At 38.5% G+C, this 16,211-nt stretch overlaps 1 protein-coding gene across 1 annotated transcript; it reads right to left on the reverse strand.

Annotated features, from left to right (window-relative positions):
* Nucleotides 1–4,037: 4,037 nt before the first annotated feature.
* Nucleotides 4,038–14,565, reverse strand: LOC135767214 (uncharacterized). Its single transcript, XM_065276876.1, has 3 exons — nucleotides 12,978–14,565; nucleotides 10,907–11,622; nucleotides 4,038–5,208 (listed from the first exon to the last, which is right to left on the reverse strand). The coding sequence occupies exons 1-2, from the start codon at nucleotides 13,878–13,880 to the stop codon at nucleotides 11,059–11,061; spliced, it is 1,467 nt and encodes a 488-aa protein (XP_065132948.1). The 5' UTR covers nucleotides 13,881–14,565; the 3' UTR covers nucleotides 4,038–5,208; nucleotides 10,907–11,058.
* Between the last annotated feature and the right edge of the window lie 1,646 nt (nucleotides 14,566–16,211).

Here is a 16,211-nt window from a genome sequence, read left to right on the forward strand (position 1 = left end):
AGAATTCATTCACATGGTCTTTTTGCACTTGTTGCAGTGCATTATGGGATTGACTTCTCCATGCCGCATACATGCAATCCTGCTCAAACAATCATTATCCTCAAAAGAGGTAAAGAAATTTGCATGCCTTTATGTTGAGATGCACAAGTGATGCAACTTTCAGTCCTGTCTATTTAAGTATCTCATTAGGTTTTGAAGCAACAACTGGTGTATTTGGTGTATTTATTCCCTATTTAAAATAATACAGTATTGGACTAAAAACCTGAAGTGGCTTAATGTCTGTGACTAAAAGAGTTATTCAGTGCTTATTTACAGATTATTTACCCTGCTGCAAATATACATTTTTATACAGCCTACTTTTTAAGGCACTACCGTCACATTGCTATTTTAGTTAAGTTAAAGACAGGAAGTAGTTGTATTAAACACTTCCTCAGGATGTTGACCTGTTCCTCTTCACACAGGTATGGCCTAAAAACATTTAGGCAGAGTGAGAATGACATCATGTGCACATCCTAAAGCAAACATCAGCCCTGGTTTGTAACGGATTTGACAGGCAGACTCTGACAGCAGAAAGACTGTGTGTAAAAGAGGACGTGTTCATTGCAGTGTGCATGTGTGTGTTTAAGTTTAAGCAATGTGTGTGTGTTTCTATCAAAGCTACATGATTGGAAAAGCGGTTTTTAACTTTTGATGACATTCAGTTGTTGTGAAAGAAAGCAAGGCTGGTTTTGAGGATTGTGTGTGATGATGGTCTGATGATCCAAAAACTAATTTGTTGTTTAACATCTGTCTGTCTAAATCATGCTGAATATGCCAACTTATGCTTGACTTCATTTTTATTACATTAATTCTGTTTAGTTTCAAGATTTGTGGACATTCACCCAGTCTTGTGTTAAAGTTAACTTACAAAACATTCCATGGTATTCCCTTGCTTTATTATTATTATTATTTGTAGTAACCATGGTTTTCTGGCACATTGATTACTAATGACAAAATCATGGTTTTGCTTCAGTAACCACAGTTAAACCATGGTTTTGTAGTAGCACAACTATCAGTATTTTGTGATAACCATGGTTTAACTATAGTCAGTAGGTTTTCCAAGGTAAGCATGGTTAATTTTTATAAGAGAAGGTCTTTGATGTGCTCAGTGGTGAGTTTAGTTTTTTGTGTAACTTCAGTGTGTGATGATTAACAGGTCCCTGTCATTTGAGGCATCCTGCTTTTCATCTCTTCATCTGTCTTTATGCACTCTTCTCTTCACCATTACAGTGTCTCCACCTTATGCAAATATCAATGCTACCTCAGATGTTAGTCCTAGAACATTTCTTAAGACATAAATATATTTGTTGACCTAGAGTAAGATTACAGGCCTTAATTTACCTAAATCATTTGGAAAATTTGATGAGAAATGTTCATATTGACACCTACAATAATTTGTTGGGGGGATTTTATTGAGATCTCTTTTTAAACTCTATAGGAGGCATGTGAGCCTAAACATTCAGTCCTGTCAATCATCATATGAAAGTATGTAAGTGACAATTCTTCAAACATCTCTCATCCTCCCCATTTCCTCCATATTGGCTTAAATTTTTTTCTCAATGCAGAACCATTATTGGAGGGTTTTGAGTTCAGAGCTCGAGTCGAGCCTCAAGTTCGAGTCCCCTTTGAAGACAGCAAACCAAATAGGCAAACCCACACTGTAAAACCAAACAGTAAAACTAACTTAAAATAGAAAGTACCTGGTACTCAAAATGTGCCAAAAAGTTTAGCTAACTATTATTTTTGAGTTCATTCAACATCTATCATTAAGATTTAAGTAAATCTTTTTTTAAGTTTTTACAACTACACCAAAGGTAAAGAGTTTAGGGAACTTGAAAAGTAGATTCAACCATAATTAAATATTTTAAGTCAAAAGCCCTCTAGTGGCGGTTTTTACCAAAAAGTGACATCATCATTGAAAGGGCACTCAGACGTGTTTTAAACGGATGAATTTGCTCTTGGATGCAAATAATTACAAACTTTTGGTGGTTATGATGAGTTCAATTTGCCAGGTAAGCTAAGAAAGAGTCTGTCACTGCAAATTTACTTCATTTTAAAGTTAAATCAACACCATTGGTTGAGGAGGTTCAGTTCCCAGCATGCTTTGCATGAGCCCGCAAAACGAGAGCATTTTTTGAAATTAAGTGATATTTATGTGTTTTTTAGTAAACAAAAAGACTCAGTAGTGTTAAACATTTATTTATCTTGGATATTTAGAAAAGTTTGCTATTTTTTAGTTTTGTGCTTACCATTGTTCAGAAGTGTAGTGCCTGTGCTTAGGCTTTAGGTCAATAATGTGTTGCTTTATCTTATAAACAATTCCTATGTGGACGTCAGCATTGAGCTCAGTCTCAACACACTTTCACTGGTATCAACTTTACATGAGTCTCATGATATGTTTCTGTGATTTGTGAACAAAACTTGAATATTTTGAGTACTCTGAACTTGGGTTTTACAGTGTTCTGTTAAGTTGTAAAATGTAGATATTTGAGTAAAGGAAACTTACGAAAAGCAAAGCAATCAGTTGCCACAAAATATTTAAGTAAAACAACTACTACTTTTTAAGTTACATGAATTATATAATTTAATTTATACAAGACTTTATCTAAGTTTAGATAAATACATTTTTTTGATTTGAATTGAAGTTGTCAGTACTCAAAACTTTTAACTTGGCAAACTTAGAAAAATAGAGGCAATCAGTTGCCTCAAATTTTTTGAGTTAGTAGAACTTATCCGGGTTTACAGTGCATGAACATATCTTACAATGAAAGCATAATGCTGTGATTGCTCAGAGCAAGACTGTTTACTCAAATATCTTGAGACTTTCTAACTGTTCAGTTTCTCTAAAGGGTATACAGATGAAAATATGCCTAGTCCAATATTTCCAAACCTTAATTTGTAGGGTACGTCTTGTAAATTGTGTTATTGCTGAGACGTGGTGCTTTCTGTTTAACTAAATAAAAAATTCTCCAAATTATCCATTTAGTTTAGCTGTTTGCTCAGGCCGAGGGAAATGAGTCTGTTTGATTGACCTCGCACGCTCGCTTAGCCTACAGAAACTTAGCGGCTAGACTCGAGGACTCACCCCTGAATAATCCGGCCCATTTGTCTTTCTGGGCAAAGTAAGCGGTCACAGTGACTCATACACATTCAATATTTGTCAGTTTTGGCTGGAGCCCGCGGTACAGATGAGAGATTAGAGAGGGTAGTGAAAAATCACAGGACTGTGGCGTATGAGCAGGTCAATGAATGAAATGAACCTAAGACATCCGCCGGCCGGGCAGGACTCAATGGCTGATTTCATTATAAATAATTACTCGCTGCTCGTAATTAATCTGTTAGATGAAGAAGTTTGAATGATAAAATACAGTCAACTTAAGTATCTTAAAGTGTGTCATGGAAAAATACTAAACCACACTTCTCTTAGATGATTTTAAGCAAAATACATTTCTTAGGATTTTCTGACATGTTGTGACACTACTGGCTGATTTGATATTTTGTTATCCAATGGAATGACATTTAAATGTTTCTTTGTAAATGTGTGAAATGGTTTAAGACCCCTGAACAGATGCATGCTGGGATGTGAAGGGTCTCTCAGAGAGAAGTGTGGAAACTCTCAGACAAGATATAAATAAACAGACATGCAGACACTGTCAATACTGACCCCAATGAGACCTGAACTACAATATATACATATGTCAAAATATAAGTTATAAATGTCAGACTGGAAAGACGCAGTCATTATGTGTGCGATAATATTACACAATAGTATATGCCATTTGCAAAAACTAAATATGAGAACAGATTGACCCCAAAAAATTATGATATATAAACTATGAAACTATATATATATATATATATATATATATATATATATATATATATATATATATATATATATATATATATATACAAAAGATAAACATCTTAATTATTCGTAATTTTTCACCCAAAATATTTTTAAGAGAAGCATGTAAAACTGTACACATTTAAAAAAATGTTTGAAACAATGTTTTATTTCATGTTTCAAGTTGTACACGTTTATAAACCGTTTCCATTATAATGTTCTGTGGCCTGCAGCGCCCTCTGTTGACCACAGGGTAAAAACACAAGACTACAACAGTCAATAAAATGACTTTAAATACTGCTTAAATAATTCCAGTCCACAGCTTCAATGATGTGTAAAGATTATTCACTTTATCAACCTTTCAGATGTGGTTTAGTGAGCTGCCTTCAGGCCATAATATTAGATTTAGCTTAGATTTAGCTTAACATTTGTATACATCCTTTAGCTTCTCTGAAGAAAACATGTCCATCTTTGGTCTTTTCAATATAAGGCATTATTAAGAAATGGTAAAGCATTTCAGCATATATTCACAGTCTTTCAAATCCACACGAACATTGGTAATAATTTGCATACATCTAAGAGCTCAAGACTAAAGATAAAGTTTATGAGATGAGATAAAGTTTAAAGCAACACTAAAGAGTGTTTGCTCTTTGCTCCCCCTACAGGTTAGAAGCGGAATTGTCCATTACCACTGTCGTAAATACTGCAGCATAGCTGGCTCTGATTGGATTGTAGGTCTGCCGTAAAGCAAGTTTTTGTAGTTTTCACTCAAACTCACCGGTTGGAAACTTCTTTAGTGCGGTTTTGGCCGATAGAGGGCTGCAAAGCGAATGTGAAAGTGCCGTTCACCCTGTTTCGAGTGGATGAACGACTGAAACTTTTTTGGAAACGTAATTTTAAGGTAAAAAAAAAAACTCTTTGGTGTTGCTTTAAATGTTATGTTAACTTAACCTATAAATCCAACCATACAGACGTTCTGTTGTCCAACAGTCAGAAAATGCATAAATAAGAAAAAGAGCAACACAACCATTAGATTTGCCATGATGTACAGGAAAAGTATTGTTATGATGATAAACATTCATTTAAAATGCAGTGGGTCAAAGTCAACATGAGAAGAAATATGACAGCTGTGTAATTTATATATTAAATTATGTATATCTTCGGTAATGTTGAAAGGCAGAGATATGTCAAAATATCTCTGCAATGAAACGCTGAAGAAGATCTGAGATCCAGATGTTTCTTGAGTTTTCCATGGGAAATACAGTCACTGCCCTTTGGTTCGGAGTGTTTCTGTCCTCAGATGAGCTTTGTGGCATCAATCCCTGCATAATAAAAGAGACATTTTCATTACATGCTGTTCTCTAGTCTCCAACCATCACTGACATGGTCACAACACAAGCCATGGGCAAATTCATTATACAAATGCCCCTTTCAAACGTGTTGATCGATGCTTATACCCAAGTGTCTACCTGGCTCAGATCCCAGATCAGGGAAAGACAAAAAGTTGCCAACAAAAAATTTGAAAGGCCTAAAAGGCAATAATAACAAAATACAACCGTGAAACTGTATGATACTTTTGACTTTTAACCCTTGTGTTTTCTCCAACCCAACTTTCGTCAAGGACACACATTATGTGTTAAAATAATGTAATGCCATTTATCCTTTCCTGTTCTAAAGCCAAGATTGCTCTCATTTACAAATGCGATTTATTGATGTACTTTATATGCTCAGTTTGGCTCAATGTTAAGGGTAACAAATTGCATCAGGCACGATTTTACTCATGCCGCAGTCTGCTGTCTTTATCAAGACTGTAATACTGCCATCCTGTTGATTTAAAAGGTTTTAAATAGCTGCAGTACAACAATAGACTTTAGAAATGATTAGGAATAATTAGCTTAATTCAATTACTGATCATTTAGCATATAATCTATAATATATGAATGTTGCTATGCAGTTCTGGGTGGTTGCTAGGGTTTTTGGGGTTGATGCTGACTGGTCCATTTATATTAAGGACCATGGGTCTCATTGGGGTCCATGGTGGTAATAAAGAGGGTCCTCCAAATATTGTTCGAATTAAAAAAAAACTAAAATAGGCATAAAAAATACATCACTAGGCAAATAATAAAAATGTAAACTTGTTAAAAATGAAGAGCATAAAAAATCTATTCATAAAAATAAAATATAAAATTAAAATGTGACCGGAAAGTATTATGTTAAAGACAATGTAACCATCTTAACAAAGTATGTAAATCCAATCCAAATGTTACTTTGATGTACTGGGGGGTCCCTTATTCTTCTCTAAGGGGTCCTTTAAAGTTTTGCTTTTGACTCTATAATAATCTTACAAATATATGCTACATTACTTTAATACACTCATTTTATTGTAGAAATTATGATATTTGTGTTGCTTTTTCTCGAAACGTCTGAAGCAAGCTGATAAATGAAGCATAACTAAAATCTCAAATGACAGGAGAGAAACAGAGAGAAAGTTTGAAACATTCTCTAAATGCTTGGCTGACATTCAGCTGTTTGTATTCTGACATTTGTTCAATGTAATTTCCATCACTGCTATAGTCTCAGACCACCCACTGACCGTCTCCATACATCATGAACCCAAACCCATAAAGGAGTTTATCGGTTTGGCAGGCTGGTTTTGCATAAATTTGGGAGTAAAAGAGTTCACAGCTTTATTAAAACAAGTCAATTTATCAAGGGTAATCTGAAGACGCATGCACAATCTGTCATTGTCGTAGTTTGAAATTTAACCCTAGCATCAGCATTCAGACGCAAAACAAAAATTGTATTGGTCACGGCTTGGACGGATTATGCTGCAGTGTGGATGAAACTTTATGCAATCTGTCTAAAGTGTCTACATCATCTGTTCTCATCTTTAAGGCGTTAAAGACAACATCTGAACTGAAGACCGCCTAAGTACTCGCAGACACATGTCATTATCCACCTACCTGTAAGTCAAACAGTCTGGTGCACATCTATATCTATTTCATGGTTCTTTCTAAAATATCTTTTGCATGAGAAATAAACCGAATCTGGTGATTCAGCTGATAATGAAGATGCATCAGGCGTCACTGTCTCCTTAAAATTCCTCATAAGAATTATAAATAGCCTCAAATGTGTGCTGACCTACTGTAGGAGTATAGAGATATCAATCTAAACATGATAGGAAACTTAAAAAAGTTGTAGTGGATCCAAGCCTCCTAAGACGACTTTACAGAGGTCTTTTCACAAGAGAAACGTCTGAAAGGTTATCGGATACTCACTGTTTGCTATCAGATTTTGGGAATTCAGATGAAAGCCAATGGAAATGATTGTCATCACCTGCATCTGGCTTCTTTTACATCAGATTTACATCAGACACGCTTACCCGAAAAGTCTCAGAAAGACATTGTTCAGCCAGAGAGAAGGCACCAAGCTGTGGGCGTTCTCTGTAAACACACGTCTACCAAAACATCCGCCGGTCATCGTGGCCATCGCTCGCAGCATCTACTTCCTGGTTTGTGTCATGAAGCCAGCTGTTCTGCCCTGCCAGATAGTGGGTGGCCATCATTGTAAATACTGTCTGAAAGTGCTCGTGTTTATGTGACCATCACAGATATTGCAGAGCTCGCCTCGTTCGGTTAGGCCCGCGGCCAAGTGGTTTCTAATGAAAACCAGATACAAGGTCTTGCTTGAAAACTATACGGTAGAAACACAAGACTGCACAGACGCATACCATCCACTAGAGGACAACAATCATTCACTGCCAAACCTAAACCACTGTTTCCACATCCCAGCAGGCAAAAATCAGTTCCTTTTGTTCTCCACCACATTCACTAAGATCACATTTGCCTTTTTAACTTCAAACCAAGAGGAATGTAAAATATGTCTATAGTAAGAATAGTTTCAGATTTAAGTTTTTCGAGCATTCCACTATCAGAGCCACCACACACACACAAACACAAAGTTAAGCTAAGTTTAGCCACTGTTTAGCCACACCACAGGAGATAACAGGAAACTGGTTGTGCTTGGTAAGTTATGCGTCACTATTACTATTGCTCAGATTTAGAGTTTTTTCTGTATTTTAACTCAATTAAACTGTCTTAAGCTGTGGTGCACAGAAGCATAATTTAGATCACGTTTTTTTTTTGTGGAAGTTAGTGATCAGATCAGACTTATGATATTCACCTGACATGTCAAAACAGGTAACATAATCACAAATCATATCCAGAGACCATCATACACATAGATTTGCAACCACTGAGAACACCCTAGCAACCACCCAAAACACCCTGTCAACCACCACAATACCCTAGAAAGCACCAGGACATCAACCACCAGAGCACCCTAGCAACCACCCAGAACACCCTAGCTGTGTCCCAATTCAAGGGCTGCGACCTTCTAAGGACGCAACCTCATAAGGTGAGCACTCAGTCTTTGAAGGTGGCAGCCTCTGAAGTCCACCAAGAGAACTGAAATGAGACGGTCTAGCCTTCGGAGGATCCATAATTTGCGTCACCATCTGTACGTGCCCGCAGTGCCGGTCAGGTGGACATAGCGGAGACGCTTCTGACTAATATGGAATATATTAAATATTAATTTAATTTAGAAAATATGACACGTTGATGTAGATTAAACTAACCAACAGTATATCAAATTAATCAACCTTAGAAATATACGCAACACATACACAGAATAATATTAATACAAAACATAACTTATTATGCTAAAACAGTGACAAGAAACTAAATTCACCCTTTTTTAAATAAAGTTGTAATTGTTTATTTTAAAATATCCAGGGCATTACAGGCACCCAATGAATCTTGGGATAGCCTCGGCTGTGAAAAATCCATTTGTTTTATCCTTAACAGTGCATTTTGAGGCTTCATGTTAAGCATCCTTTGAATTTGGACATTCTTACTAGCCTGTCTCGCTACTGTGACACAATCGGTCTAAGATTAAGAATAGCCTTATAATTGGGACACAGCTCCTGTCAACCACAACATTACCCTAGCAAATAAGGATGTTCATATTGACCGGTTAACCGAGGGTAAGGATTTATGATCGATTAATACAATCAGTTAAAAGAAAAAAATATTTGTTACCGCATGCTGAGTGTCAACAAATGCCTACAGACATTTCAGCACTTTTCTATTCTTAATTTGGGAATGTCTTGTAAATGACGTGAATCAGTGCTGCCTTGACAGTCTGGTAAAGTAATTATTTGTATGAGAAATCATTTGTGTGGCATATGTGTCCGTGATGGTTAGGAAGCTGCACGGAGACGTGCATGTGTCCGCACATTAGTGGCCAGACCATCGCTGATTCCCTCTGTCATAGACCCTGACCATAAACATTTCCATTTTTGCACAAACCGAGAAAGAAGACACAAAAGCAAAACTTTTTGAAATGTGTCCTGCTGTGAAATGGCCACTATGGTAGATGAAAAAGAAAAAAATTGCCCTCTTTGGATATTAATCCTCTGGACTGATCGCATGCTCTTTAATAATGTAATGTTTCCTGGTTCTGTTGTTGATCTTTTCCACTTTCAAATTAAATAAAATGTTTGTATTGTTTTTACCTGGTCACAGACAACCGTCTACTGTGTTTTTATACAATGACAATTTAATATTAAAATCTGCGGTTGTCAGTAGGGAAAATGAACTGAAATGAACATCCCTACCAGCAGCCACGCAGAACACCCTAGCAACCACCAGAGCACCATAGCAACCACTCAGAAAACCCAAGCAACCACCACCCAAACACCATAGTAACCAACAGAGCACCTTAGCAACCACTCAGAACACCATAGCTACCAACCAGAACACTAGCAACCACATAAAAATCCTAGCATAGGAACTACCAGAGCACCCTACCAACCTCTCAAAACACCCTAGTAACCAATCAGAAAACACTAGTAACCACCCAAAAGACTGAGGCAACCACTCAAAACACACTAGCCAATAACCAGAAAACTATAGTTACCAATCAATAAACCCTAGCAACCACCCACAACACCCTAGTAACCACTGAGATCACACTGGTAACCACCCGAAACACTACCAGGCACTGAGAGCACACTGGCATCCACACAGAACAATCCTGCACTGTGGTGGAGAGTTTTCCTGTAGTGCAAGTACTTCTCAGTAAACATGTAGTTAATCTCATTGATGCATTAGGTAATAATGTCCTCTATCAGAATAACATCTGGCCCTAGAGCAGAAATCCAGATATAATCAGTGATTCAACCACAAATTAACTAAAGTTTCATTTATAGAACGCTTCTCAAACCTTCTTGATTGTGTCCTGAATTCCTCAGTGATGAACCACATGGTGCTCTACAGCTTTTTTCAGCTTTCCCCCAAAACTCGAGCACCAGGCTGGCACAAAACGAAAGTTGTGAAATAATGTCATAAAGAAGATTTGCCTGGAGGCCAAACAACAAAGTTCTCGGTAATCTGAGGAAGCCAGAGCAGCATATTGACACCATATTAGCCAGAGGAGCAGATGGCAGAAATCTTTCATGAGCTGTAGTAACACTGAGTCATTGTGTAGACTGTCTTCAGTCTCTGACTCAGTAGTGTCCGACATGCTTTTTTCTTCTGGGAAACAGTAAAGTGGAAACAATCACGGTGATGCTGGCAGTTTTAACAGCTATGGGAGTGTTTCCTTAAACACAAGACCAATGAGACGCATCAGAAGTCTTATTACAGACATTTTTTATATGGAGCACATTTGAGAAGTAAACACAGAAAATGTGGCCCCTTTAAAAGCTCAGGAGACTTTGAGGTACGGGTCTCGTCTTTGATGTTTTTCATAAAATTGCTTTGAAGAAATGAGACAATTGTTCACATGCAGTAAGAATCCAGAGCTAAATAATATTATGGATAGACAATTTGGTCTTGAAGGAAACTGGTGACAGAAAAAAACATCTTCGCATGTAATAAAAACTCTACAACACAAATGCAGACATACACATGTGCATATAAATAGACACAAAAACATCTGAAGATGTGTCTCACTTACCCTGAGTTTTGTCACCAAGTGTCCTTCGGCAAAACATCTTTTGTAAATGAATACGTGTGTGTGCGTGTTGCATTTGCATCTGTTATTGTGTGTTTAAGTGTGTTGTCTTCTTCGGTTATAAGAGGCTTTTTGGGATGGTAAGTTCAGTCTCTCTACACTATAGTAGAGGAGATTGTCTTATGTTTTCCAGGGCAGGGGGTTGTCTGTGTTTTCACCTGGCCGTTCTGAGGATAAGGTGGAGGCCGGTGGTTCTTACTCACTAGTGAAAAAGGTGGCCTGTGATTTTCCAGTTCTCCTTTATGATGCTGGTGCCTGTTAGTTTTGACTTTGTTTGTTCGGTGTGGTAGGCAGGTACCATTGGCTGTGCTCCTCATCCCGTGAAGCTCTGAGCTCTGTTGGACGACAGTCCTGCTGTTATTTTGAGCTGTGATTGATCGTTGGTCAGGAGGAGAAAGGTTTGTGTGGTTTCTCATCGCTGCAGGATCGTTAATATGAACAATATCCACATCGAGCTGGTAATGGGCAATAGAGGAATCAGAAGTCTCTGGTGTTGTGTCACTTTGATCTTTTGGTGATTCTTCCTGAACACCAGAAGAAACAGAGTTGGTGTAATTACTGCTCCTATGTCGTGCATCGTGGAGGTAGCCATTGGATAGACTTGGTTCCTCTCCACTAAGGTCAATGTTGGATGTCAAAATGTCAATCTGTTGGACAACCTAAGCAAACAAGAATGATTATAAATATTAGCTATATAACTATTAATTATTTATTTCTTTAAAATTCTACGTAACTTCTTATTTTTACAGTATATTACATCTCTGTCAGCACAAAGTTTTATTAAAATACTCATGTGACACATTACAGATCTTCTGAAGTCATGCAATACCTATTGTGCAAAGATTCAAAGCATTCAAATATGCACTCTTTAAAATGATGTGCAAGGTTCTTCACAGCGATGCCATAGAAGAGCCATGTTTGGTTCCTCAAAGAAAGGATCTTTAAAGAACTATTCCTTTCTTACCTTTTAATAAGCTGAAGAACCTTTTTAATGCAAATAACTTTTTGCAAAACAGAAAGGTTCCTCAGATGTTAAAGGTTTTGCAAAATGCTATTACATCGTGAAGCACCTTCATTTTTATTGTGAGTGTGGTGTGCCAAAGTTAATAACGAGTCTGAAAAAAACAATCGTGTATTGTTGAGTTTAAAGTCTACGAATGAGATTTGAAAGCTTAGATTTCAGATTTTTAGTAAATGACTGTGTTGCTGTGACTGCTTGGAAATTAACCGTCACATGGTTTTGAAGCAACATGGGGTGACAAACAAAGCAATGTTTCGTAAGAGAGGTCAAACCTAGCAATGGATTACTTCACTCAGTTGCGCATTTAACTTTTAAATGAACTTTCTAAAAAACTGCACACTTTTACAGGTGAGCATCATGCAAAGAAGAAACCTGCTGAGCTCTTTGCCTTTGCATGGTAGTACATATCTAAATAATTAAATTAATGCCTTAGGCCCTGCCTAGTCCATTATTACTAATGTCAATAAGAATATATCCAAAGTTATCTTTCGGTATTGATTTTAAGATCTCTATCCTCTTTCAGGCCTCTCTGATGGACTTAAGGACTGACCACTTCCATTTCACAAGATTTAATATCCTCTCCACAATAAGCTTTTAAGGAAGGTTGTATATAAAACATTTCCAATTGAAATGAAAGACAACTGGATTTCTATCAACTGCGTTCTGGGTCAGTATCAGGTGCTAGAGGCACTGACAGTTGCTTTGTTTTAATGCTTGTCAAAATGAATATGTTTGCTAAGATCACATGTTGAGTCTATCCTGAATAACCTCAGGAGTCGAATTTCTGTGCTTATTAAAATCCTATCTCAAACCTCATTATCTCAATTCTAGCTCAGAGTGATTCACAAATACTTCCTCAAATAGAAAAGTACAGCTTAAAAAAAACCTCTTATACCTCATCCTGTCACCCATTGGATTTTATCATCTTGTATTATACAACACTCCTCACTTTTTTGTATAGTTTTATCAGTTCAGAATGTACTGTATCCTTACCTCTTTCATCTCCAACTGGACCTTTTTGAGACCACCCAGCACTTCCTCTAGCTCTGTGACCACTTGTTTGATCTGTTCACGTACTGTTCCTTGACTCTTCCTCTGGTTACCATGATTCTCCGGACTTTCACCCTCCGTAGACGTTTTTAATTCCAGCCCATGTTTGGATCCACGTACCCTCGAGTGACCCAGCTTGCTCGGGGGAACCTCGGTGGGAAAGAAAGCTGTCGGTCCAGAGTTTGTCCCGTTATAACGTGGCTTGTTTGGACTCGATTGTCTGCTAGTCTCAAGACTGTCGATCCCGTGCCGCTCTTCGTGGCTCTTGAAAGACACTCGTCTCTTTTGGCAATGTCCATTATAGGTAGATGCACGATTGTCCCACTGAGGCTCTCGTAGATCTTCGTCTCCTTGATCGTGACCCTTGTAGTGCTGCTCCGAGACATACAAGACCTCCCTATAGTACCTTTGACCTCTGATCTTTGGGTTTGGCGGGGCATGGCGTCCATTAAAGGGGCGTTCTGGATAATACCATCGTTGGACGCAGCCGCATTCTCTGCGTATCTCCCTTACGCACGTGCAGGGGGCGTGCGGGGAGTCTAATGGCCAATCCCACCTGCCCGGCCTCACATCCCCCCAGGAGTAAGATGGATGGCGAATTTCCTCAGCATACACCTGGCGTGGAGAAGAGGTCGCACAGCTTCCCGTCCTCTCTGGTCTGTAGTCGGCTAATGCCAAGTCTTTTGGGAACGGGAGGGTGACCGTCCGCTGTGATACTCCGGACTCCACGCGCAGACATGATCCGTTCAGTATGCTCTGGGGCCGTGCGGTTTCATGCTGCAGGCAGAGATGGCAGGATGGTGTCCGGAACTCACGCTGGCCCGATATCGTATTGTCCGAGTGCATACCAGTCCAAAAGCCGTCCGGTCAAATGACTTAAAAAGCAACTGGTCTCCACATTCTCTCTCCACCCAGGCCATCCACAGCGACTGTTTTTCTCATCTGCGCAGCTCTCGTCTAACGTCTGCTCTCATTTATTGCTCTCTCACACATACTGTTTCTCTCTCGCAACTTCCCCCTTCAACTTTTTGTTCTGCCCGTCTCGCTCCCCCCCTTCCTTCCTCCTAGTTATTTTTTCTAACTTACTCTTGTTTTCCCGCTCTCACGTTCTTCCCCAAAGCAGCTTGTTGCTCTTTCTCCAGCATTGGGCCTCTTTTCTTTCCCTCCCTCCAGTTTTTTTCCTCCACCTCTCCTTCTTCTAATTCACTCACTTGAGGTCTTACTTCACCGTTTCTCCACCCCTTTCCTGCTCTACCTCTCTCAAAGCCTCTCTATAACTCTCTGCCTTCTTCCAAGAGCTGCTCGTTCCCATGCGTAAAAATTCCCTGCTCTGACTCACTCTCCCTTTCCCAAACTCCAAACACTTCCTCTCTTTACCCTCTCTGTCTTTCCTTTCTCAGGACTGGGGCTTGTAGAGTGTTGACAGACGCAGCGGCTCCGTGTGATTCCCGATCTGTCCCTCAGATCTTTTGCCTGGCTGCCACTCTGCAATTAAACACAGCCAGGATTCCACACCGCCTGAGATGGGGTGGAGAGAGAGAAAGAGAGAGAGAGAGGAGGTGGGGTTTCAGACGTTGCTGAAGCAGACAGGATCTAACATGAGACAGAGCGATATGGAGAGAGAGGGAGAGGTGGGGAGGAAAACAGAAACACACTCATCCCCAGTATAAGGGGATTTTCAGCATAACTTCTTTCCCACAAGCCCGTGTGAGAGAGTGTGTTTGGGAGAACTGAATGCATACTCAGTGTGTTTGTGCATGTGTATAAATCTCTGTGGTTAGGCCTTCACTTATCTGATCATCTGAAGTCTTAAAAGTCAGCCGGGATACTAGCACTGTGTTTGGTAGACGTTGTGTAATGAACAACACACTGCATGGGTGAATACACAATTCACATGTTTTGTTCTCTAGCAAAATCCCCTTTCATATTTGACCCTTTCAGTTTTATTTTCCAGAGAAAGTCCCACGGGTAATAAAATTCACAAATGAGATCTCTTAAATGTGTCAAATGTTTCTCCTAGACAGAAATGGAAAACTAAGGCATGTTTTCTGAAGTCGCTTGTCAGAAATTTCCTCATGTTGAAATAAATTCACTCTTTCTGTTGGTGGTGTTTGCTAAGGTAAGCATCTCTACATCTCTTCAAACCAGTAACCTTAAGTAAAAACAGTGGCTTTAACCCTTTCATTTCTGGCAGGCATTAAAACTTTTAGGTGAAAACCTATGACACCAAGTTGAAAGTAAACTTGTAAAACTAAGAACTTCCAAATGAAGTGAAACCTCTGAGCTATAAAATCTTTGTTTTCTGAGTGTGGCCATATTTTCACTTCAGAAATGTATTTGTATTGCTGTTGGTTTGGGGACAATAAGCTGTGAATGCCACAGAGATACTAAATATGACTAACGCAGAGGAACTGAGTTAACCAACACATAAGCTTTTTTTTCTCTTTCCTGGATTATGTCATATTCATTGTGTACTGAAATAGCTCAGTTTAATGCAGTATAAAGGGAAGCATTCAGAATACACTGCGAACCTCAGTCAATGTTCAAGAAATCTTACCCAACTTTCTGCAGTAAATTATAATTTACTGTATCATAAATTCGGGTGTAAACAGTAAGATTACATTCAATCCAGTTAACCTCATCAAAGAAGACTTGGGGGGTTGTGTGGTTTTGTTTGTGTCGCAAGTGCATTTCATCTTCGAATCTAAAAGGTTTTCCCCTTGAGGCCTCTTGCGTTGTGTAACTTCTCAGTCTTATGCATGGCTGAACTATAATTAAATTCAAAATGTGCCTTTTCTTTCTAGACAAAGTTAAAGCATTGCATGCATGATACAAAAGCACTCGTGTATAATTTACATCACTGCATAAAAACATCACTGTGATGAATCTGAATCAGAATGAATGAGTTTCAGTGATGTCACAGCTTAGATCAAACTCTATGCACATTTTCGGATATTATCATCCTGCCTTAAAGGCTATTTCATGCTATTATAACTTCTCAAGTGTTGCTGATGTTTTAACACAATTGTGTTCCTATGGAAACCATCTATAGAGTAATATATTTGGGTCATGCTGTAAGTGCTGAGTCAATATTCTGTCTATTCAGAGAGAAAAAAAAGATCTCCTTTTGTAATTGCAGAAAAGTCATAATCCAAAGTGAAGAAGCGCAATGAAAAG

The sequence above is a fragment of the Paramisgurnus dabryanus genome, chromosome 6 (assembly GCF_030506205.2).
Source record: "Paramisgurnus dabryanus chromosome 6, PD_genome_1.1, whole genome shotgun sequence".
Lineage (NCBI taxonomy): Eukaryota > Metazoa > Chordata > Actinopteri > Cypriniformes > Cobitidae > Paramisgurnus > Paramisgurnus dabryanus.